At 46.7% G+C, this 26,899-nt stretch overlaps 1 protein-coding gene across 1 annotated transcript in view; it reads right to left on the bottom strand.

The window, feature by feature from the left end:
- Positions 1–9,978: 9,978 nt before the first annotated feature.
- The window catches only part of LOC135173301 (trichohyalin-like), a gene marked incomplete at its 5' end in the record, with an annotated part of 426,278 nt that continues 409,357 nt past the window's right edge, over positions 9,979–26,899 (bottom strand). The window contains one exon of the mRNA XM_064140107.1: positions 9,979–12,222. Within this exon, the coding sequence (XP_063996177.1) occupies positions 11,562–12,222 (661 nt within the window). The remainder of the gene's footprint in view (positions 12,223–26,899) is intronic.

Below are 26,899 nucleotides of genomic sequence, written 5' to 3'. Positions count from 1 at the left end.
ACCCAGCCTCTGTTCTCTACTGAGCATTACTGAGGCAAATGGATGACTCCCACAGAACAATACAATTCATCAGCACAGTGAGCTTATCAGTAATCTGACTTGCACAGGCATAAAGGGAAAAATAAAATACAAACTAATCCCTGAGTTGTAAAGCTTTTGTGGTGCTTTCTCAGGAACAAGTCATTTGCAACATCATTTTGCACTGGAGCGAAGGAGGATGTGTGTGATTTACAGTGCCTAGGGGAGATGAGGCTTCCCTTGTACTTGGCTAAACAAACATGGCAAGAGCTGATTAACTGTTTAGGAGAGAAGGAACCCCCAGTTTTAGATTTCCAGATGAGTTGTGAAGTATCTTTCATATGTGCTCCTTGGTATTTGATGACTTCTTATTTCACAGTCACAGAATATGAGGGGCTGGGAGGGACATCAAAAGCTCATCCAGTCCAACCCTCCTGCCAGAGCAGGAGCACCTAGAGCAAGAACACGTTCAGGCAGGGTTTTGAATATCTCCAGAGAGAGAGACACTCCACAACCCCCTTGGGCAGCCTGTTCCAGTCTTCTGTCACCCTCACAGTAAAAAAAATTCTTCCTCGTGTTTCCATGGAACTCCCTATGCCTCAGCTTCCACCCATTGCCCCTTGTCCTGTAACTGGGCATCACCCAGCAGAGCCTGGCTCCAGCCTCCTGCCACTCACCTGGCACATATTGATAAGAATTGATGAGGTCACCTCTCAGTCACCTGAGGTCACCTCTCTAAGCAGCACAGCCCCATCTCCCTCAGGCTCTCCTCCTCACAGAGATGTTCCATTCCCTTCATCCTCCACATGGTTCTGTGATGGACACTCTCCAGCAGTTCTATGTCCTACTTGAACTGTGAGGCCCAGAACTGGACACAGTACTCCAGATGTGGCCTTACCAGGGCAAAGTAGAGTGGCAGGAGAACCTCTCTTGGCGTCCTACCCACAGCCCATCTAATCCACCCCAGAATGGCATTGGCCCTCCTGGCCACAAGGGCACATTGCTGGCTCATGGGCAACCTCTCATCCACCAGGACTTGCAGGTCCTTTCCCCCTTTGCTGCCTTCCAACAGGTCAGTCCCTAATCTATACTGATTTCCTGACTCTTTTGCTGGCCTTGTAGGGAATTTTGTACAAGTTGCTTTATTTAGTTCACAGTTCTTGCTTTGCAAAATGCAGATATTTTACAGTGGCTTCTTCTGGGAAATTCCTTCAGATGTGCTAGGCCTTTGCAATCAGTGTTTTCCCCATCCATAATGCCAGCCACAGATACAGATACCAGTATCACAGATTAAAAATCAAATTACACATATGTCAACAAAGAGGGTATGAGTGCAATGAGCAAAGATATAAGCCAAGAAGGCCAATGGGATCCTGGGAGGCATTAAGAAGAGTGTGTCCAGCAGATCCAGGCAGGGTTTCCTCTGCCTCTCCTCTGCCCTGGTGAGATCTTATCTTGACTACTGCCCTCATTTTGGGCTCCCCTGTTTAAAATGGACAGGGATCTGCTGGAGAGAGTCTAAGGCAGGACTGCGAAGAAGATTAGGGGAATGGAACACTACCTGATGAGAAGAGGCTGCGAGACCTGGGGCTGTTTGGTCTGGAGAAGAGAAGCCTGAGAGGGGATTTGATAAATGTTTATAAATATCTGAGGGCTGGGGGTCAGGAGTGGGGGACAGGCTCTGCTCACTGCTCCCTGGGATAGGACAAGGAGCAATGGATGGAAGCTGCAGCACAGGAGGTTCCAGCTCAACACAAGAGGGAACTTCTTTCTTGTAAGGGTCCCAGAGCACTGGCACAGGCTGCCCAGAGAGGTTGTGGAGTCTCCTTTTCTGGAGCCTTTCAGGACCTGTCTGGATGTGTTTCTGTGTGACCTGAGCTAGATTGTATGGTCCCGCTGTGACAAGGGACTTGGACTTGATCTCTTTAGGTCTCTTCCAACCCCTGATATCCTGTGAGCCTGTGATACATGATGAGTATCTTCCAGCAGAGGAAGAGATTTTGTCTAAAACAACTTTTACTAGCAGTTCTGGATACAACAAAGCATTCATTGAGTTTAAAATGCAGCCAACTACACAAAAACCCCTCCTCTTTTAGGACTGCAAGCTACTTGCCTTACCATCTTCATTATGTCTCACTCCTTTTACTTTTGCCTTAGGGCTCTTGTGCTAAATACAGCAGTTGAGCAGAGTCTACCTAAAGCATCCCCAAAGTGAAGGTTTGTGAAAGTAAAAGTAACTCTGGGCAAACAACTGAAATGCAAATTTTCCTCCTCAAATTTTAACAGCAGGGTTTCAGTCCCAGAGTCCCCATCTGACTGCCTTCACCAAACTAGCTTGCTGGTCTTGGCAGCTGGTGAATAAATGATCTGCATGGGCAGCACATTTATTTTTATTGGTTTTAGTTTGGCAAGACTTTTTTAGTGACACTTCAGCAAGCTCCCCTACCAGACTTCTCCAGTTGTGGAGGATGAAGTTCAGATGGCACTTGGATTATTTCAACAAGGCTTTGGAGACCTTCACGGCTTGACAGAAGTTGTGCTTCATGACCCCAGATGTAGAACTTCCCAGCTTCTCCATCAGTCACACCTTACCATTCTCAGATACATCCAACCCTGGTTCATGCAGGGAGGAGAAGTACAGTGCTAAGAGCTGCCTAGGTGACTGCAGTGGGCAGGGTGATGCTCTCTCTGACATTTTAGGTGGGCATTATGGTGATAAGCAGCAACATCCATTGCTTTCAAGGTGCTGAGGAAGCTTTGTGTAATCCTGAGGACTCCCTATCTCTACTCATTGCCCCTTTCACAAGTATTCACCTCTCCAGCAGGCAGTTCTGCATGCAGTAAAATCTTTGACACCTACACAGCCTACCACTAAACTGGTCTCCACACACTCTTGTTTGATGCTGAAAGGCCATCATCCTCTTTACCAACATCTGTCTGTGAAAGACTTTGGGAACTACCTCTAAGAGTGGACATACCTTACCCCTACCAGTAAGGCAGTTTCTAAAGCTGAACATCCTGAGATTAGAGGATGTTAGGTGTTCAAAGTGACCAAAAGAGATCATCAAGTCCAAACCTCCTGCCAGAGCAGGACAATACAATCTAGCTCAGGTCACACAGAAACACATCCAGACAGGCCTTGAAAGGCTCCAGAGAAGGAAACTCCATCACCTCTCTGGGCAGCCTGTGCCAGTGCTCTGTGACCCTTACAGTCAAGAAGTTCCCCCTCCTGTTGAGCTGGAACCTCCTGTGCTGCAGCTTCCATCCATTGCTCCTTGTCCTATCTCATGGAGCAAGTGAGCAGAGCCTGACCCCCCTCTCCTGACCCCCAGCCCTCAGATAGTTATTAACATTGATCAGATCTCTTCTAAGTCTTCTCTTCACCAGACCAAACAGCCCCAAGTCTCGCAACCTCTCCTCACAGGGCAGTGTTTCAGCCCCTTCACCATCTTTGTACCCCTCCTTTGGACTCTCTGCAGCCGATCCCTGTCCTTCCTGAATTGAGGAGCCCAAAATTGAAGGCAGTATTGCAGGTGAGGTCTTGGCAGGGCAGCACAGAAGGGGAGAAGAACCTCCCTGGATTTGATGCACACTCCTCTTAGTGCCCCCCTCAGGACCACAGTGGTCTTCTTGGCCACCAAGGCGCATTGCAGTGTCATGGAGAGCTTTTTATCCAACTGCACTCCCAGGTCCTTCTCCACAGGGCTGCTATATTTTGTACGTATTTGTGTCAGACAGAGCCTAGTGTTAGAAGGATGTTTGAGGAGTAATGTAGGGCTGGCACAGCCATCTTATCTCTTTCAGGCATGAAGTTGTCCAGAGAAGGGCAGTGAAACTGGTGAGAGGCCTGGAGCACAAACCCTACGAGGAGAGGCTGAGGGAGCTGGGGGTGTGCAGCCTGGAGAAGAGGAGGCTCGGGGCAGATCTCATTGCTATCTACAACTACCTGAAGACAGGCTGTAGGCAAGTGGGGGTTGGTCTCTTCTCCAGGCAACCAGGATCAGAATGAGGGGACACAGTCTCAAGTTGTGCCAGGGGAGGTCTAGGCTGGATGTTAGGAGGAATTTCTTGCCAGCGAGAGTGATTGGCATTGGAGGTGGTGGAGTCACCGTCCCTGGAGGTGTTGAAGAAAAGCCTGGATGAGGCACTTAGTGCCATGGTCTAGTTGATTGGCTAGGGCTGGGTGCTAGGTTGAACTGGATGATCTTGGAGGTCTCTTCCAACCTGCTTGATTCTATGATTCTATGATTAAGTGTGCAGAAGTGTGGGACATTACCTGAGCAAAAGCTTCTCTGATGTCCACAGATTGAAGAAGCTACCACTCAGAGTGAAAATGACTCTCACAACACAGAAACAGTTTCAGGACACAAGTAAGAGCAGCCAGAAATAACAGCAATGCAAGATGTAAAAAGGCCGTTAACATCTCACATCAGAAATCACATCCTTACTCATTCAGTACAGCTGTGAACAATAATGTCAGAGAATCAGATCCTCCCTAACATCTGTTGCTTGCCCTTTCTTTGAACCATTCAATGAGGAAAAGCTCCCCAGACTTCCTGTTGGCATGCTCCAACCAAAGACAGTGCCTGGTTTTCCATCGTATTTCACCTCTCTCTGCAAATGCAAAGACCATGCATCATAGGTGTGCAGTGTGCCCAGGTGGCCAAGAAGGCCAAGGGCATCCTGGCCTGGATCAGGAATAGTGTGCCCAGTAGGACCAGGGAAGTCCTTCTGCCTCTATACTCAGCACTGGTGTCCAGTTCTGGGCCCCTCAATTCAAGTTGTGGAGGTACTGGAACATGCCCAGAAGAGTGCATCAAGGCTGGGGAGGAGGTTGAAGCACAGCCCTGTGAGATGAGGCTGAGGGAGCTGGGGGTGTTCAGCCTGGAGAAGAGGAGGCTCAGGGCAGACCTCATTGCTGTCTACAGCTACCTGAAGGGAGGTTGTAGCCAGGTGGGCTTAGTCTCTGCTTTCAGGCATCCAGGGACAGAACAAGAGGACACAGCCTCAAGCTATGCCAGGGCAGGTTCAGGCTGGATGTTTGGAAAAGAGGGGAGGTGTCCCAGGAGAAGTTCAAGGAGGTTGCTAGGTCTTGTAGAGGAAAAACTAGAGAGGCAAAAGCCCACTTGGAGCTCAGGCTGGCCACGGCTGCCAAGGAAAATAAAAAGTGTTTCTTTAAATATATGAATGGCAAGAGAAGGGCCAAGGACAACCTCCAGTCCTTACTAGATAGAGATGGGAACATAGTGACAAAGGATGAGGAACAGGCAGAGGTGCTTAACACCTTCTTTGCCTCAATCTTCACTAGTGGGACAGGTTGTCTCCAGGACAGCTGGACTCCTGAAGTGGTGGATGGAGTCAGGGACCAGTACAGTCCCCCTCTAATCCATGAGGAAGCAGTAAGGGATCTGCTAAGTCACTTGGATCCTCGAAAGTCCATGGGACCAGATGGGATCCACCCTAGGGTGCTGAGAGAGCTGGCAGCTGAGCTGGCCAAGCCACTCTCCATCATTTATCAGCAGTCCTGGCTCACTGGAGAGGTCCCTGAAGACTGGAAGCTGGCCAATGTGATTCCCATACACAAGAAGGGTCGTAAGGAGGAGCCAGAAAACTACAGACCTGTGAGCCTGACCTCAGTGCCAGGCAAGGTCATGGAACAGGTAATCTTGGGTGCCATCACAAAGCACCTACAGGATAGCCAAGGGATCAGGCCCAGCCAGCATGGGTTTAGGAAGGGCAGGTCCTGCCTCACCAACCTGATCTCCTTTTATGATCAGGTTACCTGCCTGGTGAATGTGGGGAAGGCTGTGGATGTAGTCTACTTGGACTTCAGCAAAGCCTTTGGCACTGTCTGCCACAAGAAGCTCCTAACCAAGCTGGCAGCTCATGGTTTGGACAGATTCACTCTGTGCTGGATCAAGAACTGGCTGGATGGCAGAGCTCAGAGAGTGGTGGTGAATGGTGCCACATCCAGTTGGCAGCCAGTCACAAGTGGTGTTCCCCAAGGATCAGTGCTGGGCCCAGTCCTGTTCAATATCTTTATTGATGATCTGGACGGGGGCATTGAGTCCAGCATCAGTAAGTTTGCAGATGACACCAAGCTAGGAGCAGGTGTTGATCTGTTGGAAGGTAGGAGAGCCCTGCAGAGGGACCTGGCCAGGCTGGATGGGTGGGCAGAGGCCAATGGGATGAGATTTAACAAGGCCAAGTGCAGGGTTCTGCACTTCGGCCACAATAACCCCAAACAGCACTACAGGCTGGGGACTGAGTGGCTGGAGAGCAGCCAGGAGGAAAGGGACCTGGGGGTACTGATAGATAGTAAGCTGAAGATGAGGCAGCAGTGTGCCCAGGTGGCCAAGAGAGCCAATGGCATCCTGGCCTGCATCAGGAACAGTGTGGCCAGTAGGACAAGGGAGGTTATTCTTCCCCTGTACTCGGCACTGGTCAGGCCACACCTTGAGTGCTGTGTCCAGTTCTGGGCTCCTCAATTCAAGAAAGATGTTGAGGTGCTGGAACATGTCCAGAGAAGGGCAACGAAGCTGGTGAGGGGCCTGGAGCACAAATCCTATGAAGAGAGGTTGAGGGAACTGGGGGTGTGCAGCCTGGAGAAGAGGAGGCTCAGGGGTGATCTTATTACTGTCTACAACTACCTGAAGGGGCATTGTAGCCAGGTGGGGGTTGGCCTCTTCTCCCAGGTAACCAGCAATAAAACAAGGGGACACAGTCTCAAGTTGTGCCAGGGTAGGTATAGGCTGGATGTTAGGAAGAAGTTCTTCACAGAGAGAGTGATTGGCATTGGAATGGGCTGCCCAGGGAGGTGGTGGAGGCACCGTCCCTGGGGGTCTTCAAGAAAAGACTGGATGAGGCACTCAGTGCCATAGTCTAGTTGACTGGCTAGGGCAGGGTGATAGGTTGGACTGGCTGATCTTGGAGGTCTCTTCCAACCTGGTTGATTCTATGATTCTATGATTCTATGATTCACATCAAGAGTGATTGGCATTGGGATGGGCTGCCTGGGGAGGTGATGGAGTCCCCATCCCTGGAGGTGTTTCAATGAAGACTGGATGGGGCACTTAGGGCCATGGCTTAGTTAATTAGAACGGTTAGCTGACAGGTTGGACTCAATGATCCCAAAGGTCTTTTGCAACCTGCTTAACGCTGTGATGCATGGTCATCTCACAGTTGCTCACCATATGAAAGCAACCTAGCACTGGTCAGGCAATTCTAACATTATTTTTTGAACATACCACACCTTTGTTCCCATACCATCTTAACTCTGTCCTAATATGAATGCTCAGCACAGAAGTAGAGAGTACACAATCAGATAATACAGATTGTGTTAAAAAGCCAGACAGGATGGGAGAGATCTCTTACTTGCTAATACATAGGCAACTTCCAGTCAGTGCTGCTATGCTTCAGTACACCAAATTAACACTTCTCTGAAAGGCTATATCAGTATTTTATCTTCTTCTTTTTTTTTTCTTGTTTTGTTTTGTTTTGTTTTGTTTTGTTTTGATCTGTTAAGTGCCCGAGGCCAATCTCTTTTTGGTGGTCAGAAGCAATAAGTCGAGGAGCAACAGCTACGAACTGAAAGAGAGAAAGTTTCAGCTCAACATGAGCAAACTTCTTCACAGTGAGGATGACAGAGCCCTGGAACAGGCTGCCCAGAGAAATTTTAGAGTCTCCTTCTCTGGAGACTTTCAAACCCTGCCTGGGTGCATTCCTGTGTGAATTACCCTGGGCGATGCTGCCTTGGCAGGGAGGCTGGGCTGGATGATCTCTGGAGGTCCCTTCCAGCCTCTAAGGCACTGTGATTCTGTGATGGCACATTCAAACTCACTCGTGCGGATTTTTTGTGTTCAGATGAGGTTAGCAGAGTTCGCCAATCGCTAGGTGGCGATGCACCAGCAGCTTCGCAAGCAGTGATGGTGCTTATACGTACTTGGGTTTGCGTAAGGAATCGATACTTCATCAACGGGAAGAGGGAAGAGCTGCGTTCCAAGGGAAGAACATTACACTTCGCTCCATTTAGATGAAAATAAAAGAAAAAAGAAGGAAGGAAGGAAGGAAGGAAGGAAGGAAGGAAGGAAGGAAGGAAGGAAGGAAGGAAGGAAGGAAGGAAGGAAGGAAGGAAGGAAGGAAGGAAGGAAGGAAGGAAGGAGGAAAGGAGGAAAGGAGGAAAGGAGGAAAGGAGGAAAGGAGGAAAGGAGGAAAGGAAGGAAGAAAGGAAGAAAGGAAGGAAGGAAGGAAGAAAGAAAGAAAGAAAGAAAGAAAGAAAGAAAGAAAGAAAGAAAGAAAGAAAGAAAGAAAGAAAGAAAGAAAGAAAGAAAGAAAGAAAGAAAGAAAGAAAGAAAGAAAGGAAAAGGAAAGGAGGAAAGAAAGAGAGAAATAAAAGAGAGAGAAAGAGAGAAAGAAAGAGGGAAAGGAGGAAAGGAGGAAAGGAGGGAAGGAAGGAAGGAAGGAAGGAAGGAAGGAAGGAAGGAAGGAAGGAAGGAAGGAAGGAAGGAAGGAAGGAAGGAAAGAAGGAAGGAGGAAGGAAGGAAGGAAGGAAGGAAGGAAGGAAGGAAGGAAGGAAGGAAGGAAGGAAGGAAGGAAGGAAGGAAGGAAGGAAGGAAGGAAGGAAGGAAGGAGGAAAGGAGGAAAGGAGGAAAGGAGGAAAGGAGGAAAGGAGGAAAGGAGGAAAGGAGGAAAGGAGGAAAGGAGGAAAGGAGGAAAGAAAGGAAGAAAGGAAGAAAGGAAGAAAGGAAGAAAGGAAGAAAGAAAGAAAGAAAGAAAGAAAGAAAGAAAGAAAGAAAGAAAGAAAGAAAGAAAGAAAGAAAGAGAGAGAGAGAAGGAAGGCAGGCAGATGGAAAGGAAGAAAGAGAGAGAAGGAAGGCAGGCAGATGGAAAGGAAGAAAGTGGAATTGACTACTTCTTTGGTAGTGCATTTTAAAAGCTTTATCCGGGAAAAGAAGCTGCCAAGTTTTCCTCTTTCTCAGGTCATCACTGGTAGTCTGTGAAGTTGAGTTCAACTCTACGTTACCTTATGACAATTAGTGCAGTTTAATTGGGAAGATGTCTTAAAAAGGCATGAACAGCAAAAAAAAAAAAAAAAAAAAAAAAAAAAAAAAAAAAAAAAAAAAAAAAAAAAAAAACCAAACCCTGCAAGAATTCTGCTGGCTACTATGTCACTTCATCAGGGGAAACAGAAAAGTTGAATGTCCTAAATGCAGAGTCAAAAACCTGCAGCTTAAGTTAAGTCACTGAAGTAAACCAATGCTATTGATCAGGTGTAGAGAACGCAAACCCAAATCTACCACATCAGAGCTGCACAAAGAAAGTCAGCAAGTATCAGTAAGGGAAAAGTACAGAGGTGCAGGACACTGACTGTGGCTACTGTGTTTTCACATGCAGATTGGGGTGTATTAGAAGGGCTGTGGTACTCCTCCTCCTCTACTCTGCCCTGGTGAGGCTGCATCTGGATCATAGTGTCCAGCTCTGGGCCTCACAGTTCAAGAGGGACATAGAACTGCTTGAATGAGTACAGTGCAGAGCCACAGAGATGATGAAGGGAGTTGAACATCTCTGTTATGAGGAGAGCCTGAGGGAGCTGGAGCTGTGCTGCTTGGAGAAGACTGAGAGATGACCTCATCAGTATTGATCAGTATGTGCAGGGTTAGTGGCAGGAGGCTGGAGCCAGGCTCTGCTGGGTGATGCCCAATGACAGGACATGGGGCACTGGTGGAAGCTGAGGCATAGGAAGTTCCATGGAAACATGAGGATGACTTTTTTTCTCTGTGAGGGTGACAGAAGACTGGAACAGGCTGCCCAGGGGGGTTGTTGAGTCTCTTTCTCTGGAGATATTCAAAACCCTGCCTGGATGTGTTCCATGTGATCTGCTCTAGGTGCTCCTGCTCTGGATGTGCTCCATGTGATCTGCTCTAGGTGCTCCTGCTCTGGCAGGGGGGTTGGACTGGATGAGCTTTCCAGGTCTCTCACAGCCCTTGACACTCTGTGATTCTGCACACCTCCTAAAACATAATACTCAAAAGCAGATGTCACCCTCCCCACAGATAACTTACGAGGAGACACAGGAGCAGGGTCATACTGGGAAAAGGTGTCAAGTAAGGTGAGGAAAAAAAAAAACCTGGAGATTACCCCCTGGATTGTTTGTTGGGAGCTGCCTGTGCACGTGTAAAACACATATCGCTGCCAGATCACACCTCTGCTTGTGGATTTAAAACATAACACATGAGCAGGTGCTGGGAAATACAGCAGAGCTGATAAAAAAAGCTGAGCTGAGCAGGAAACATTGGGAGTCTTGCTTCCTCTGGGCACTCCTCTAGTCATCCACAGGCAGTCGTATCACAGAATCACAGAATTAAGCAGGTTGGAAAAGACCTTCAAGATCCTTGGGTCCAACCTATCACCTAAGAGCTTCTAATTCTAACCCATGGCACTAAGAGCCTCACCCAGGCTCCTTTGAAACACCTCCAGGCATGGGGACTCCACCACTTCCCTGGGTATGTTCTCCATTCCTGCAGAATTTGAGTGCCTCATAACTTTCTCAGTTGTTAGTCCATGATATCAGAAGAATTGTTATCTGTTTTCACAGTTCTCAGTGGCAAAAAGCTGGGATCCTTGAAGGTACTTAAGAGTTGCTTCTCACATACAGATTAGATCTGAATAACCCTGAACAATCTGTGATAGAGTCCATACAACTTATCAAGGGTGTATACAACAAAGTCTGGAGCTGGACAAAGGAAAACCAAACTACCAACAACCCCAAAAGTATTTTGGTCCTTCAAGTGATGATTAACAACCATGCTCTGAGACTTCTGAGCTTGCCAGGACTGGTCTCTACCAGCTCATCTTGCTCCTATCTGAGATGCCCAAGCTTTTCACAGAATAACAGAATTATCCAGCTTGGAAAAGACCTTCAAGATCGTTGAGTCTAATCTGCCACCTAACACCTTCCAATTCACTAACTCATGACACCTGAGTGTCTCATGCAGCCTTCTCTTACACATCCTCAGGGATGGGGACTCCAACACCTTCCCAGGAAGCCCATCCCAATGACAATTACTCTTGCTGCAAAGAACTTCTTCCTAACCTCCAGACGGAACCTGCTTGAGGCAGGTGTCCTCAAGCACAGCTTGAGGCTGTGTCCTCTTGCTCTGTGTCTGGGAGCATAGCCCAACCCCACCTGGCTACCATCTCCCTTCAGGAAGCTGTAGACAGCAATGAGGTCTGCCCTGAGCCTCCTGTTCACCATCTTGCACACCCCCAGCTCTCTCAGCCTTTCCTCACCGGGCTGTGCTCCAGCCCCCTCACCAGCTTTGGTGCCCTTCACCAGGCATGTTCCAAAACCTCAACATCTTTCTTCCATTGAGGGGCCCTAAACTGGACACAGCACTCAATAACTTCTTCCTAATGTCCACCCTAAACCTGCCTTGGTGCAGTTTGAGACTGTGTGCTCTTATTTTGTATATTCTATCAGATGAAATAGGAGTTTTATGTCTCAACAGCTCTGTAAATTGACACCCAGCCATTTTCTGTAGATTTTAATTATAAAACATACTCTTTTCTTTTTTCTTTTCTTTTCTTTTCTTTTCTTTTCTTTTCTTTTCTTTTCTTTTCTTTTCTTTTCTTTTCTTTTCTTTTCTTTTCTTTTCTTTTCTTTTCTTTTCTTTTCTTTTCTTTTCTTTTCTTTTCTTTTCTTTTCTTTTCTCTTCTTTTCTCTTCTTTTCTCTTCTTTTCTCTTCTTTTCTCTTCTTTTCTTTTCTTTTTTCTCTTCTTTTCTTTTCTTTTTTCTCTTCTTTTCTTTTCTTTTTTCTCCTCCTCTCCTCTCCTCTCCTCTCCTCTCCTCTCCTCTCCTCTCCTCTCCTCTCCTCTCCTCTCCTCTCCTCTCCTCTCCTCTCCTCTCCTCTCCTCTCCTCTCCTCTCCTCTCCTCTCCTCTCCTCTCCTCTCCTCTCCTCTCCTCTCCTCTCCTCTCCTCTCCTCTCCTCTCCTCTCCTCTCCTCTCCTCTCCTCTCCTCTCCTCTCCTCTCCTCTCCTCTCCTCTCCTCTCCTCTCCTCTCCTCTCCTCTCCTCTCCTCTCCTCTCTCCTCTCCTCTTTTCTCTCCTCTCCTCTCTCTTTTCTCTCTTTTCTCTTCTCTCTTTTCTCTCTTTTCTCTTTTCTTCTCTTTTCTTCTCTTTTCTTCTCTTTTCTTCTCTTTTCTTTTCTTTATCTCAGTCTCTCAGCAAACTGTGCTTTCATTTTTAGTACAGTTAGATCTCCCTGTCCTTTTTCTACCTCAGAAACAAGAATAGAAGACATGGCAACTCTCCAGAACTCTGTAAAAACAACAGAGAAGGAAGGTATCTCCCAGGCCTCTGTGCTGGAGGGCTCCCAAATTACTTAAGTAAATTAAGTATCGATCACTTTTTGTGCAAACCTTTATTTTTTTTTTCAGTCTGAATAGATGGGTTGGACAGAGAATTAGGGCTGCAATTTAACCAAGAGAACCCAAGTCTTTACAGAACCTTGTAACTTTGGAGATGGAAGTGAAAGGGCAAAGGGAGGGAAACAGGAAATCAACTGCAATAATTTAGCATGGGTAAATTCAAACTTTGTGAAAGGAACTGAATATTCCACAGGTCCAACAAGCAAAAATTCTCTCCTTAATAGAGGTAGGTATTGACACATAGCTTTCATAACACATACAGTGTAGTCAAATAAGCCAAAAGGATGAGATGAGTGGGCAGAGGCCAATGGGATGAGATTTAACATCCCAGGGTGCTGCACTTTGGCCACAACAACCCCGAGTAGCACTACAGGTTAGAGATAGAGTGGGTGGAGTGAAGCCAGACAGAAAGGGACCTGGGGGTACTGGAAGATAGTAGCTGACCATGAGCCATCAGTGTGCCCAGGTGGCAAAGAGGGCCAATGGCATCCTGGCTTGGATCAGGAGCAGCGTGGCCTGAAGAAAAAAGGGAGGTTATTATTTCCCTTTACTCAGCACTGATCAGGCCACACCCTGAGTCCTGTGTCCAGTTCTGGGCTCCTCAATTTAAGAGAGCGGTTGAGATACTGGAACATGTCCAGAGAACAGTGATGAAGCTGGTGAGGGGCCTGGATCACAGCCCTGTAAGGAGAGGCTCAGGGAGCTGGGTGTGTGCAGCCTGGAGAAGAGGAGGCTCAGGGGTGACCGCATTGAAGTCTACAACTACCTGAAGGGAGGTTGTAGCCAGGTGGGGTTTGGTCTCTTCTCCCAGGCAACCACCAATAGAACAAGGGGACACAGCCTCAAGTTATTCCAGGACAGGTCTAGGCTGGATGTTAGGAGGAAGTTGTTGCCAGAGACAGTGATTTGCATTGGAAAGGGCTGCCCAAGGAGGTGGTGGAGTTGCCATCCCTGGAGGTGTTGAAGACAATCCTGGAGAGACACTTGGTGCCATGGTCTAGTTGATTGGATGGGACTGGGTGCTAGGTTGGAGTGGATGATCTTGGAGGTCACTTCCAATCTGGTTGATTCTATGATTCTTGCTGGTACAAAGTGACTGGGAGGTACTGGAAGAAGGGAGGGAGAGGGAGGAGGGAACAGTCCAGTTGCTGGGTTCATCTGGGTGTATGTGTGTGTGATTTCTTGTGTAATTTCTCAGTTGCAAATAACTGTAAACATTTGTAAATACATATTTGTACATATGCATTGTATTACATGTTGTAAATTTTGAGCTTGTGGGCTTCAAAGACACCTTGGAGTGGCCTTCCAGGATCTGAAGGTGGCTACACGAGGGTAGCAGAGAGACTGTTTACTAGGTCTTGTAGTGACAGGACAAGGAGGAAAAGGTTTAAACTGGAAGAGGGGTGATTGAAACTGGATGTTGGGAAGAAGCTCTTTACAGTGAGAGGGTGATGAGACACTGGCACAGGTTGCCCAGGGAGGTTTGGATGAGGCCTTGAGTGACCTGTTCTAGTGGGAGGTGCCCCTGCCTATGGCAGGGGGTTGGAACTATACAATCTTTGAGGTCCCTTCCAACCTAAAGCATTCCATGATTCTATGAAAGTATGATTTGCTGTAAAGACATAGCTTCACTTGTTTGCAAGCCTTCTGAACTAGCTTGGTGATGTTCTTTGGGGGAGTGATTTTCAACCCACCACAGTAAGTCATCCAGAAGGCTAAGAGTTAGTTGACGAAGCTAACTGAAATGTGCTGTGTGCCTCACCAGGCAGCAGCAATCACTAACGCTTATTCAAAGGCATTCCTCCAGCAAACGTCAAGTGTGCACAACCGCAGTGCTCTACCCTGTCACTGCTCTCCAGTTGGTTCTTCTAAGTAGGGCCAAACAGACTTTATTCATCATGGATGACACCTGTTAGGATGCAAGCTAGCCAATTAGAGCTTTTTCCTGAGCCTAACCTGCAGAGTGATTTTACAAAGCCTTTTTTGCTTCTACATTTAGCTGCCTTTTCCTGGTTACCTCCTAGCATCAGAACCATTGCTTTAAGAAGAGAGTTCATAGAATCATAGAATCAGTCAGGGTTGGAAGGGACCACAGGGGTCATCTAGTTCCAACCACACTACCATGGAGAGGGACACCTCACACTACATCAGCCTGTCTAGAACCTCATCCAGCTTTGTCTTAAAGTCCTCCAGGGATGGGGCTTCCACCACCTTCCTGGGCAACTTGTTCCAGGCTCTCACCACCCTCATGCTGAAGAACTACTTCCTAACATCCAGGCTGAATCTACCCATTTCTAGTTTTGTTCCATTCTCCCCAGTCCTATCACTACCTGATAGCCTAAAAAGTCTCTCCCCAGATTTCTTTTAGCCTCCACTTCAGATACTGAAAGGCCACAATAAGGTCACCTGGGAGCCTTCTCCTCTCCAGACTGAACAGCCCCAAAAGCCTCAGTCTCTCCACATAGGAGAGGTTCATTAAAGCTTTCTAAGGTTAAGAATGTTTGTTGCTTAATTGCTTTGAAATTGTCCACACTGGTGTGAAATTGGATGCACAGCATGAATTGTCCTGTATTATCCTGTTTGCCTTCTTTGAGCAGCCGTTTCACTTACACAGAACTAAAAGCAGAGCAATAAATGTAGGAAATTGTGTGTTGCATGACTTTCTTTTTTTAATCTCCATGGTGGAATTATTTATGTCACCAAGCAACTGAAAAAAAAATGAAATTTTATAATCAAGAGTCACACGTCAAAACCATTTTTTTACTCATCCTCAAATTCACAGTCCTCTCTTTTCCAATTAGTTTATGCCAGTATGGCTCAAATATCCAGACACTAGCAAAAAAGCCCAGAGCTAAACCAAAGCAAACCAACCAATCAAACCAAAATGTGTGGGAGACCACCTGCAAAGTGACCTGGAAGTGCTGGTGGATAATAAGTTTTCCATGGGACAGCAATGTGCCCTTGTGGCCAAGAGGGCCAATGGGATCCTGGAGTGCGTTAAGAAGAGTGTGTCCAGAAGATCCAGGGAGGTTCTCCTTCACCTCTCCCTGGTGAGACTCACCTGGAATACTGCCTTTAGTTCTGGGCTCCATAGCTTAAGAGGGACAGGGATCTGCTGGGGAGAGTCCAAGGCAAGGCTACAAGGATGATTAGGGGACTGGAGCATCACCTGATGAGGAGAGGCTGAGGGACCTGGGGCTGTTTGGTGTGGAGAAGACTAAGAGGGGATTTAATAAATGTTTATAAATATCTGAGAGCTGGGGGTCAGGATGAGTGGGACAGGCTCTGCTCACTTGCCCCAAGGGATAGGACAAGGAGCAATGGATGGAAGCTGCAGCACAGGAGGTTTCAGCTCAACACAAGAGGGAACTTCTTTATTGTAAGGGTCCCAGAGCACTGACACAGGCTGCCCAGAGAGGTTGTGGAGTCTCCTTCTCTGGAGACTTTGTGAACTGAGCTGGCTTGTATGGTCCTGCTGTGTCAGGAGGGTGGGACTGACTGATCTGTTTGGGTCACTTCCAACCCCTAACATCCTGTGATTCTGTGACCTTGTAATCCTGCGATCAATTTCATTTTTTAACACCAACATTTCAGCTTTCTACATTTCCATTGTATCTTTGGCTGTCAAAGATTAACATAAAAATATTTTTGAAGATAGATCACAAAGGCTACACATATCCACATGTCAAAAAGTATCTTCTGTGGTTTCAGATTTGACTCTTCATTGTGCTCGGTTCTAGCTGTACAAAACATTACTTTTTACTTCACAGGGAGAGGAACCTTTCTTTGATAAGCAACTCCTCCAACATCCCTGTAATGCTAAATTCAAAGTTTCAGCATGCTGTGTTCTGGGAGCAATGCCAGGGACAGGATGGAGGATCTAGGTTACCTTTCAGCATCTCCTCACTCCCATATGGAGATGCTTCTAAAGAGGAGCAGAGGTGTGCCATTTATAGTCATAGTATAGGCTCAGTTCCCACCACTGAAGTGAGACAGAGAACTTGGTCACTGAAGGTAGCAGATGCACCACCCATTCCCCTGTTCTGTTGCTGTTTCCTGGTTTTATTCAGACACCTGTCAGTGGTTATTAGCCACAACGACTGTAATGAGCTAAGAGGTAATGTCTATTTAAAGAGTGCTAAGCACATTTTTTATCCAGATTACATGGACAGGCTTACTGGGTAAAAAATAACTGTTATCAGCTCAAGTTTATGAGAAAAGGTGTTGAGGGGCCCAGCAGTGATGCAGACTGGACTGTCTCTTAGGAATGTGGACAACATTTCTCCCAAACAGGACACAGGATGTGGCATCATCCAGCATTCACAAGCCCACAGGATGCCAGGGGTTCAAAGGATCTTCAGAGATCATTGAGTCCAACTCCCCTGCCACAGCAAGACCATAGAATCTAGCTCAGGTCACACAGGAACACATACAGACAGGGGTGGAAAATCTCCAAAGAATGAGACTCCACAGCCTCTCTGGGCAGCCTGTGCCAGTCCTCTGGGACCCTTACAGTAAAGAAGTTCTTCCTTATGTTGAGGTGGAACCTCCTGTGCTGTAGTTCATATCCATTGATCCTTGTCATAGCACAGGGCTCAACTGAGGAGAGTTTGTCCCCTCCCTCTTGACTCCCAGCCCTCAGATATTTATAAGCATTGATCAGATCCCCTCTAAGGCCTCTCTGCAGCAGCTCAAACATCCCCAGATCACTCAGCCTCTCCTCACAGGGCACTGCTCCAGCCCCTTCAGCATCTTTGTAGTCCTCCCTTGTACTCTCTCCAGCAGATCCCTGCCCCTCCTGAACTGGGAAGCCCAAAACTGAAGGCAATATTGAAGGTGAGGTCTCAGCAAGGCAGAGTAGAGGGGAAGGAGAACCTCCCTGGATCAGCTGGACACACTCTGAATGTCCCCAGGACTCCATTGGCCTTCTTGACCACAAAGGCACATTGCAGTGCCATGGAGAGCTTTTTGTCCGCCTGCACTCCCAGGTCCTTCTCCACAGGGCTGCTCTCCAGCAGGTCACCTCCCAGCCTGTACTGGTGCAGTTAGTTGTTCCTTTCCAGGTATAAGACTTGTTGAACCTTTTTACATTCCCCTTTGCCCAACTCTTAATTTGCCCAAGCCTCGCATCCTCCACCTCCCACCATGCTACAGCTTGCTGGTGTGAAAGATACTCCTAGGCAACCTGTGGGGCTCAGGCACTATCTATTGCATACCAAATATACTCCTGTGAGATGCCAGCAGTATTTTCACCTCCTGCAACAAGCTCAGTTTAGTAGCCAATAGCAGAGAGAGGAACAAGTGGCTAGCCTGTTCTCTGATCAGAGCATGAGGAGGATCAAAGTGATTCGAAGCTGTCTCCAGGCTTTTAGGCACAAACTCTGATGTTTGCATTTGACACACATCTCTTGGTGGTTGCCTCTGGCTTTGCCTTTGTTGCTTTACAACTCGTTTGTGCAACGCTTTGCCTTTCAGCTGCACATCTGCACTTACATGAATACTTGTATGAAAGAGCACCAGCAGGGAGAGTTTGGTGTTGTGCTAGTTTGAAGCAAGCTGGAATGTTTTGGTAACAGAACTAGATAACGGGCAGTGAAATGAAAACAATTGATGTCAACTTCTCTCACAGTCTCGCTGAGAACTCTGGGAAGAAGAAAGACTTTTTCTCCATTTTGTCTTCCCTCTTGCTTTTGCCTTAGACCGAGACACATCTCATTAACCTTGCTCCTACTAACCTTGCTCCCTAACCTCTTGGCCGCACCTCTATTCTTCCTGAGAACTGGGGTAAGGTTGAGAGGGCCAGGGGAGGTGTTGGGGTGGTTTGAGAGCCCCTCCTGGGGACTCAGGTTTCTGGGAGGAGATTTGTGCTTTTGTATTGTTTATCCTTTGTATATTTCTGTATATAATTGTATATAACTGTATATATTGTAAATAGCTGCTTGTAAATTCTGCTAGCTGTAAATAAATTGCTTCATCTATATTCCCAGGATCCGTCTGAGTTAGCTGGGGCAAATACAAAGTGTGGGAGGGGTGGGGTAACCCCCAAACCATCACATTTTTAATTGGCGCCCAACGTGGGGCTCGAGATTTTAGAGTGATTGGAAATTAGCTCTGGGAATTAAGATGAAGCTAATCAAGCAGCTATTGTATTTGGTTGGTGCATTGCTCTGGTCTGGTTTTGTTTTCTTGGCATTTAATTGGATAAAAGCTCAAATTGTTGCTTATTTCATTGATCTGGCTTATAATAAGGCTAAAGCTAAGGTTTCAGATATGTTCTGGAGCTGGGGTGATTTGATTCTTGGTTATGCTGGTTTTAACATCTCTGAGAATATTACCAAGGATATTACAGGAGCTCTGGTCAATAATGTGACAATCAATGGAAATTCTGCTTTAAATATGGCTCTAATGAGAGTTATTCAGCCTAAGACAGGAATTCCAACTGTTTGCTTAGAGACATGCTCGTGTAAAACTGTTTTTCTTCTCACAGTTTTTAATATTTGCCTCATGATTTTAATATTCATATTAATTTTGGCATTATTGGTGAAAAATTCAAAACCAGCTTCTGTAAGAGCTAGGAAAAATTCTGTGTCTCAGAAGCAGTCTCTTTCACAGCAAAACAAGGGAACACAGTCATCGGCTTCCCCCTTGCCAGCCTCTGCCCCTCCTTCCCCAAGTGCTGGGAACACGGCCAGTGTTCCCGCCAATAACATAAACAATGATAAGGATAACAAAAATAATCCACAGAGTTTAGCAGGAGCCCCAGGAGCACAGGCAAATACCCAAAATCAGAATGTTCCTAGCAACAATCATAACACCTCAGGGTTGGCAGGCATTCCAGGAGGACAGGCAAATAATAATACTGCTAATGCTGGTAATGCTAGCCCAGTCAGTCCAAATCCTAATGACACCAGCTCAGCCAATTCGAAGCCCCAGCCAGCAGACCAGAACCAAAATCCTCCTGTTAAAAGCAAGGCAGATTTGAACTCACAAGCTCCAGGTCAGACCCCCAGTGATTCAAATGCTCCAGGTCAGACCCCTAATGATTCAAATCCTCCAGCAGACACATCCAAGTCTGTTGCTGTTCAGGCCTTTCTGGCACCTGCTAAGGCAAAAGCTAAGACGAAGAGTGGTTCACAGGAGGATGTAAGAGACGGGACCTCTAGTGATCAGCAAGGAGAAGAGGAGGAGGAGGCAGTTAGTCTGCGAGACCTTGTAGATGTGCTGAGACAACCATACTCAAGTGAGAGGAGTGCTGTGAGGTTAGCTGCCGAGAGAGGATGGTTCCAATGAGTTGTTTCAAAGATCCTAAGGGTCATAAATGGGCTTTTGGAATAGCATCTGTAGAGATTGAGGATGATAAATTGAAATTGTCCATTAGACCTGAACTTTCTGATGAATCTGCAGTTGTGGGACATCATGACATAGAGGCCCTGGAAGTGCCAATTGCTACTCAAACTGTTCATCATAGGCAGTACAGAACTAACTGTGACTCTTTGTTGCCCATTCATCAGCTGATTCGTCAACTGGAGAGTCAGGCTGTCATCGAGAAAGCTCATTCACCTTTCAACAGTCCCATCTGGCCTGTGCGCAAACCTACGGGCGACTGGAGACTGACAGTTGACTTTCGTGCCCTCAACGAGGTGACGCCACCCATGAGTGCAGCTGTGCTGGACATGCTGGAACTCCAGTACGAGCTGGAATCGAAGGAGGCTAAATGGTACGCAACCATAGACATTGCTAATGCTTTCTTCTCTATTCCCATAGCAAAGGAGTGCAGGCCTCAGTTTGCATTCACCTGGAGAGGAATCCAGTACCAGTTCAATCGTTTGCCTCAGGGGTGGAAACACAGCTCAACCATCTGTCACTCAGTCATCCACAATGCACTGGAGAAAGGTAAAGCTCCAGAGCACATCCAGTACATTGACGACATCATTGTGTGGGGCCAAACTGCTGAGGAAGTCTTCGAGAAAGGTAACAAAATCATTGACATTCTGTTGCAAGCAGGTTTTGCCATTAAGAGAGACAAGGTCAAAGGACCTGCCAAAGAAATTCAGTTTCTGGGAGTGCGGTGGCAGGATGGTCGCCGTTACATTCCTCAGGATGTGATCAATAAAGTCTCTACCATGGCAGTTCCCACCAGTAAGAAGGACACACTTTCTTTTCTTGGTGTGGTGGGATTTTGGAGACTACACATTCCTGGTTTCAGTCAGATTGTCAAACCTCTGCATGATGTGACTCGTAAGAGAAACAATTTCGAGTGGGGACCTGAACAACAAGCAGCCTTTGATCAAATCAAATGAGAAATAGTCCATGCAGTGGGCTTGAGACCTGTGAGATCTGGTCCAGACATTAAGAACATTCTGTACACGGCTGCCAGTGACAATGGTCCAACTTGGAGTCTCTGGCAGAGAGCTCCAAATGAGACACGTGGTCATCCGCTTGGTTTCTGGGGACATTGTTACAGAGGTTCAGAGACAAATTATACTGCAACTGAGAAAGAGATTCTAGCAGCCTATGAGGGAGTGAAAGCAGCTTCTGAAGTGATTGGAACTGAGTCACAATTGCTTTTAGCTCCTAGACTGCCAGTTCTTAACTGGATGTTCAAGGGCAAAGGTTCATCACCACATCATGCCACAGATGCAACCTGGTCTAAATGGATGGCTTTGATAACCCAGCGAGCACGAATGGGTAATCTTGACCGACCTGGTCTGGTGGAGGTGATCACCAACTGGCCGGAAGGCACAGACTGTTCCAAACCTCCAGAGGAGAAAATAACCCGTGCTGAGGAAGCTCCTCCCTATGGTGATCTCTCTGATGAGGAAAAGAACTATGCTTTGTTCACAGATGGTTCCTGTCATCTTGTTGGGAACAAGCGAATATGGAAGTCAGCGGTTTGGAGTCCAACCAGGAGAGTTACCGAAACGAAAGATGGCGAAGGAGAATCCAGTCAGTTCGCTGAGGTAAAAGCTGTTCAACTTGCTCTTGATGTGGCTGAACGTGAGAATTGGCCTATCCTTTACCTCTACACCGACTCGTGGATGGTAGCCAATGCTCTATAGGGTTGGCTAAAGGACTGGAAGAAGCATGGTTGGCAGAGGAAAGGAAAGCCTATTTGGTGTGCTGATCTATGGCAGGACATTGATGCACGGCTGGAGAGAACTCCAGTGAAGGTGCAGCACGTAGATGCACACATGCCTCAGAGTAGAGCTACTGAGGAACATCAACATAACCAGAAGGCAGATCAAGCTGCTAAGATTGCTCAAGTTGATACCAACTCTGATCTTGACATTGACCTTGATTGGAAACACCGAGGTGAGCTCTTCTTAGCTCGGTGGGCCCGTGACTCATCTGGACATCAAGGCAGAGATGGAACATACTGATGGGCTTGTGATAGGTCAATTGACTTGTCCATGGACGCTATCACCCAAGTCATCTATGACTGTGACATTTGTGCTGCTATTAAGCAGGCTAAGTGAATCAAGCCCTTATGGTATGGTGAGAGATGGTCAAAGTACAAGTATGGTGAAGCCTGGCAGATTGACTACATCACTTTGCCTCGATCTCGTTCTGGCAAGCAGTATGTGCTAATGATGGTAGAAGCCAGCACTGGATGGTTGGAAACCTATCCAGTTCCATATGCAACTGCACGTAACACCATTGTTGGTTTGGAGAGACAAATCTTGTGGAGACATGGAACTCCAGAGAGAATCGAGTCAGACAATGGCACTCATTTCAAGAACAATCTTGTGAAAAACTGGGCCAAAGAGCATGGTATTGAATGGATCTATCACATACCCTACTATGCACCAGCTTCAGGGAAGATTGAGCACTACAATGGTTTGCTGAAAACCACCCTAAAAGCCATAGGAGGTGGAACTCTAAAAAACTGGGACAAACATTTAGCACAAGCTACTTGATTGGTAAATAGTAGAGGTTCAGTAAACAGAGCAGGACCTGCACAATCAGATTTGGTCCAAACAGTAGACGGTGATAAAGTTCCTGTTGTACGTGAAAAGAATCTGTTAGGGAAAACTGTTTGGGTATTTTCTCCTTCGGGTGAAGGGAAACCTGTCCGAGGGGTGGTATCTGCTGAAGGTCCTGGTCATACATACTGGGTAATGCAGGAGAATGGTGAAATCCAGTGTATTCCACAGAGAAATTTAACCTTAGCTGAGAGAGTTTAAATTCAAGCTGTTAGGAGTTTTCTGTTCTAGGTAACATCGGCGCCCAACACTGAGAGAATCTACGATAGAATCTACAGTACGTGAGCACAAACCCAACATCACCTGGGAGTCCCTGTTCTGAGCTTTTGAATCACCTACATCTGATTGAAGTGTGATCTGAACTTGTATATATTGTTTTAGTGTAAATATTGGTTTAGATTAGATTGGATAATTCTCAGTGATACTCTGAGCGAAGTAGACAAGGGGTGGATTGTGCTAGTTTGAAGCAAGCTGGAATGTTTTGGTAAAAGAACTAGATAACAGGCAGTGAAATGAAAAACAATTGATGTCAACTTCTCTCACAGTCTCGCTGAGTGCTCTGGGAAGAAGAAAGACTTTTTCTCCATTTTGTCTTCCCTTTTGCTTTTGCCTTAGACCGAGACACATCTCATTAACCTTGCTCCTACTAACCTTGCTCCCTAACCTCTTGGCCGCACCTCTATTCTTCCTGAGAACTGGGGTAAGGTTGAGAGGGCCAGGGGAGGTGTTGGGGTGGTTTGAGAGCCCCTCCTGGGGACTCAGGTTTCTGGGAGGAGATTTGTGCTTTTGTATTTTTTATCCTTTGTATATTTCTGTATATAATTGTATATAACTGTATATATTGTAAATAGCTGCTTGTAAATTCTGCTAGCTGTAAATAAATTGCTTCATCTATATTCCCAGGATCCGTCTGAGTTAGCTGGGGCAAATACAAAGTGTGGGAGGGGCGGGGTAACCCCCAAACCATCACAGGTGTGATTTTTTTTTTTCTCTCCAAACCATAAATGTGACAGGAAACAGCATGGACTAATACATTTTGGTTTTCTTTTCTTTTTTTAATTATGGTTACGCTTGGCAGGTAGTGATGGAGCACACACATTGTATGGTGCTGGCACAACCTGCACCTGCCCTCAGCAATGAACAGTCTTCTGGGCAGTGGCTGGGAGCTGCTTCAGCTTGAGCCACTCTTTAGTCAAAGCAAATCACATCTTTGCTCTCCCAAAGTCTGTGTGAGAGGAGGGCCTTTTTTTTTTTTTTTTTTTTTTTTTTTTTTTTTAGGTTGTTACAGTCAGGTTTTGTGCATATGATTTACCTTTCCAGAGTCAGAATTTTCCTCATCATAATAGCTCTTTGAAGCCAGGCTGTTTGCTCTACTAAACCCTGCATCTCTGTCTCTCTTCAGCAGATATATCAGACATTGCTTAATATTGCAGCTCATTTGAACTTCTTTCACTTAAGTTGCAAGCAGAACAGCACTCTTGGGATGAGCTATCCAAGCCTCTACATGAGTCAGCCCCAGCAGAGAAATGGAGTATTTGTAGTTGCAATATCTCTTCTATGGAAAAGAAAGCAGCTTGGCTGATTGATCCACGGGCAAACTGTCAGCTGGCAGGGCAATCATACTTTAATGTTTCCCCAGCTTCTAGGAGAAATGAGCATAATATAAAAAATAAACTCCCTTTTTGATGATAAATATTGGCAGTTTCAGAGTTCTTAAGCAGAGATGTAAGGCTCACTGGAGAACTGTGTTAAACATCTTATCCAGGTGCAGACTTTTCGACGTGAAGAGGGTCTGACCCATATGCCTGTTGAAATCACAGCAGCCAGAATTCTCATAGTGTTTCCTATTGAGCCCCACTGTCCATCAGACCTCTGAGGTCTAACATTTCAGACCAGCAAGTCACAGGCTTGCAGTATCATGGGATCGCAGGATGTCAGGAGTTGGAAGGAACCCAAAGAGACCATTGAGTGCAACTCTCTGCCACAGCAGGACCATGCAAGCTATCTCAGGTCACACAGGAACACATCCAGACAGGCCCTGAAAGGCTCCAGAGAAGGAGACTCCACAACCTCTCTGGGCAGCCTGTGCCAGTAGTCTGGGACCCTTACAGTCAAGAAGTTCCCCCTTGCGTTGAGCTGGAACCTCCTGTGCTGCAGCTTCCATCCATTGCTCCTTGTCCTATCCCAGGGAGCAAGTGAGCAGAGCCTGCCCCACTCATCCTGACCCCCAGCCCTCAGATATTTATAAACATTTATTAAATCCCCTCTCAGTCTTCTCTCCAGCCTAAACAGTCCCAGGTCCCTCAGTCTCTCCTCATCAGGCAGTGCTCCAGTCCCAGAATCATCCTCATAGCCCTCTGCTGGATTCTCTCCAGCAGATCCCTGTCCTAGACTGGAAGCAAGCCCAGCTCCATAGATCAGATGGTTACAGTATCTTTCAGGACCTGAAGTCAAAGTGCCTTTCGTTTCCTGTTCTCAAGACTGAGAGATGGTTTGATTCAATGTCCATGAAGGATAATGGTAACCATTTCATTGGATCAGTGAAGTTATTCCATGGATTAAAGACCTAAACAGTGACATTTTCATTCATTTTATTCCAGGAATAAGACAAAAGCAATAATGAGAGAACAATGGGGCAAGGATCAAAAAAAAAAAAAAAAAAAAAAATCATAGAATCATAGAATCAACCAGGTTGGAAGAGACCTCCAAGATCACCCAGTCCAACCTAGCACCCAGCCCTGTCCAGTCAACTAGACCATGGCACTAAGTGGCACAAAGTCCAGACCTTTCTTCAACACCTCCAGGGACGGTGAGTCCACCATCTCTATGGGCAGCCCATTCCAATGACAAATCACTCTTTCTCTGAAGAATTTCCTCCTAATTTCCTCCTAAAAATGCAGTTACAGGGATGATGTGAAGCAGTTTAGGCAGTATTGAATCATGGAATTGTGTAGGTTGGAAGTGACCTCAAAGATCATCCAGTTCCACCCTCCTGTCATAGGCAGGGACACCTCCCAGTTGAATAGGTCACTCAAGGCCTCATCCAACCTGGCCTTGAGTATCTCCAGGGAGGGAGCATCCACAACCCCATAGAAGAGTTTTTCTGATACATCTTTCCAGCCAGGTGAGGAAGCTGGAATTGATTATCAGCTCATTAACCTGGCATTCCTCTGTCCTTGACATGCACACCACAGAAAGTTTTCTTAAATATCAGGCATGAATCTATCTCATATCCCACTGCCAGCACTGCCACAAAACACTCAGGCCAGCCTTATTTCTGTATAAATCATTACCCCAAGATGTTCCTTTGAAACAGGATATATCCAGCAAATTAAGCAGATTGATCCACCGCAAGTGGATTCATTCATATGTAAGTGAAAAAATACAGGCAAGACACCAGCTGGGGCAGGTGACCAGACTGTATCACAGAATCACAGAGTTAACCAGGCTGGAAAAGACCTTTGAAATCATAGAGTCCAACCTATCACCTAACATCTTACAATTCACTAATCCATGGCACTAAGTGCCTCATCCAGACTCCTTTTAAACACCTCCAGGGATGAGGATTCCACCACTTCTCTGGGCAGCCTGTCCCAATGCCATTATCTCTTGCTGTGAACAAATTCTTCCTAACCTCGAGCCTGAACCTGACCTGGCACAGACTGAGGCTGTGTCCTCTTGTTCTGTGCCAGGTTACCTAGCCTCTCTTCAAGTATCTGTACCATTGGATGTCTTGTTTATATAATTTTCAAAGACTAATGTACAGTTTTAACCTCATGAAATTGAACAAGGGCAAGTGTAAGGTCCTTCACCTGGGTTGGCACAGTTCAAAGCACAACTCCAGGCTGGGTGGAAAATGGCCAGGAGCAGCCCTGAGGAAAAGGCCCTGGGGGTCTAGGGTCTGCAGTGTGAGTGCAGTCCAGACAGCAACTGTATGCTGGGCTGCAGCAAGAGCAGTGTGGGCAGCAGGGCAAGGGAGGGGATTCTGCCCCTTTACTCTGCTCTCCTCAGACCCCACCTGAAGTCCTGGTTGCAGTTCTGGAGCCCCCAGCACAAGAAGGACATGGAACTGTTGGAGCCAGTCCAGAGGAGGCAATGAAGATGCTCAGAGGGCTGCAGCAGCTCAGCTATGAGGACAGGCTATGAGAGTTGGGGCTCTGCAGCCTGGAGAAGAGAAGGCTTTGAGGAGACCCTGGAGTGGGCTTCCAGTATCTTAAAGCGTCTACAGGAAGGCTGAGGAGGGACAAAGTCTTGTAATAACAGGATGAGGAGTAATGGGTTTAAAATGGCAGAGGGGAGATCTAGACTGGATATTAGAAAGAAGTTGTTTGCAGTGAGGGTGGTGAGACACGGGCACAGGTTGCCCAGGGAGGCTGTGGCTGCTCCCTGCCTGGAAGTGTGCAAGGCCAGGTTGGCTGAGGCCTTGAGCAACCTGTTCTAGTGGGAGGTGTCCCTGACTATGTTGAGGAGTT

The sequence above is a fragment of the Pogoniulus pusillus genome, chromosome Z (assembly GCF_015220805.1).
Source record: "Pogoniulus pusillus isolate bPogPus1 chromosome Z, bPogPus1.pri, whole genome shotgun sequence".
NCBI classification, from domain to species: Eukaryota; Metazoa; Chordata; class Aves; order Piciformes; family Lybiidae; genus Pogoniulus; species Pogoniulus pusillus.
This window is presented reverse-complemented; position numbering and strand designations above follow the sequence as displayed.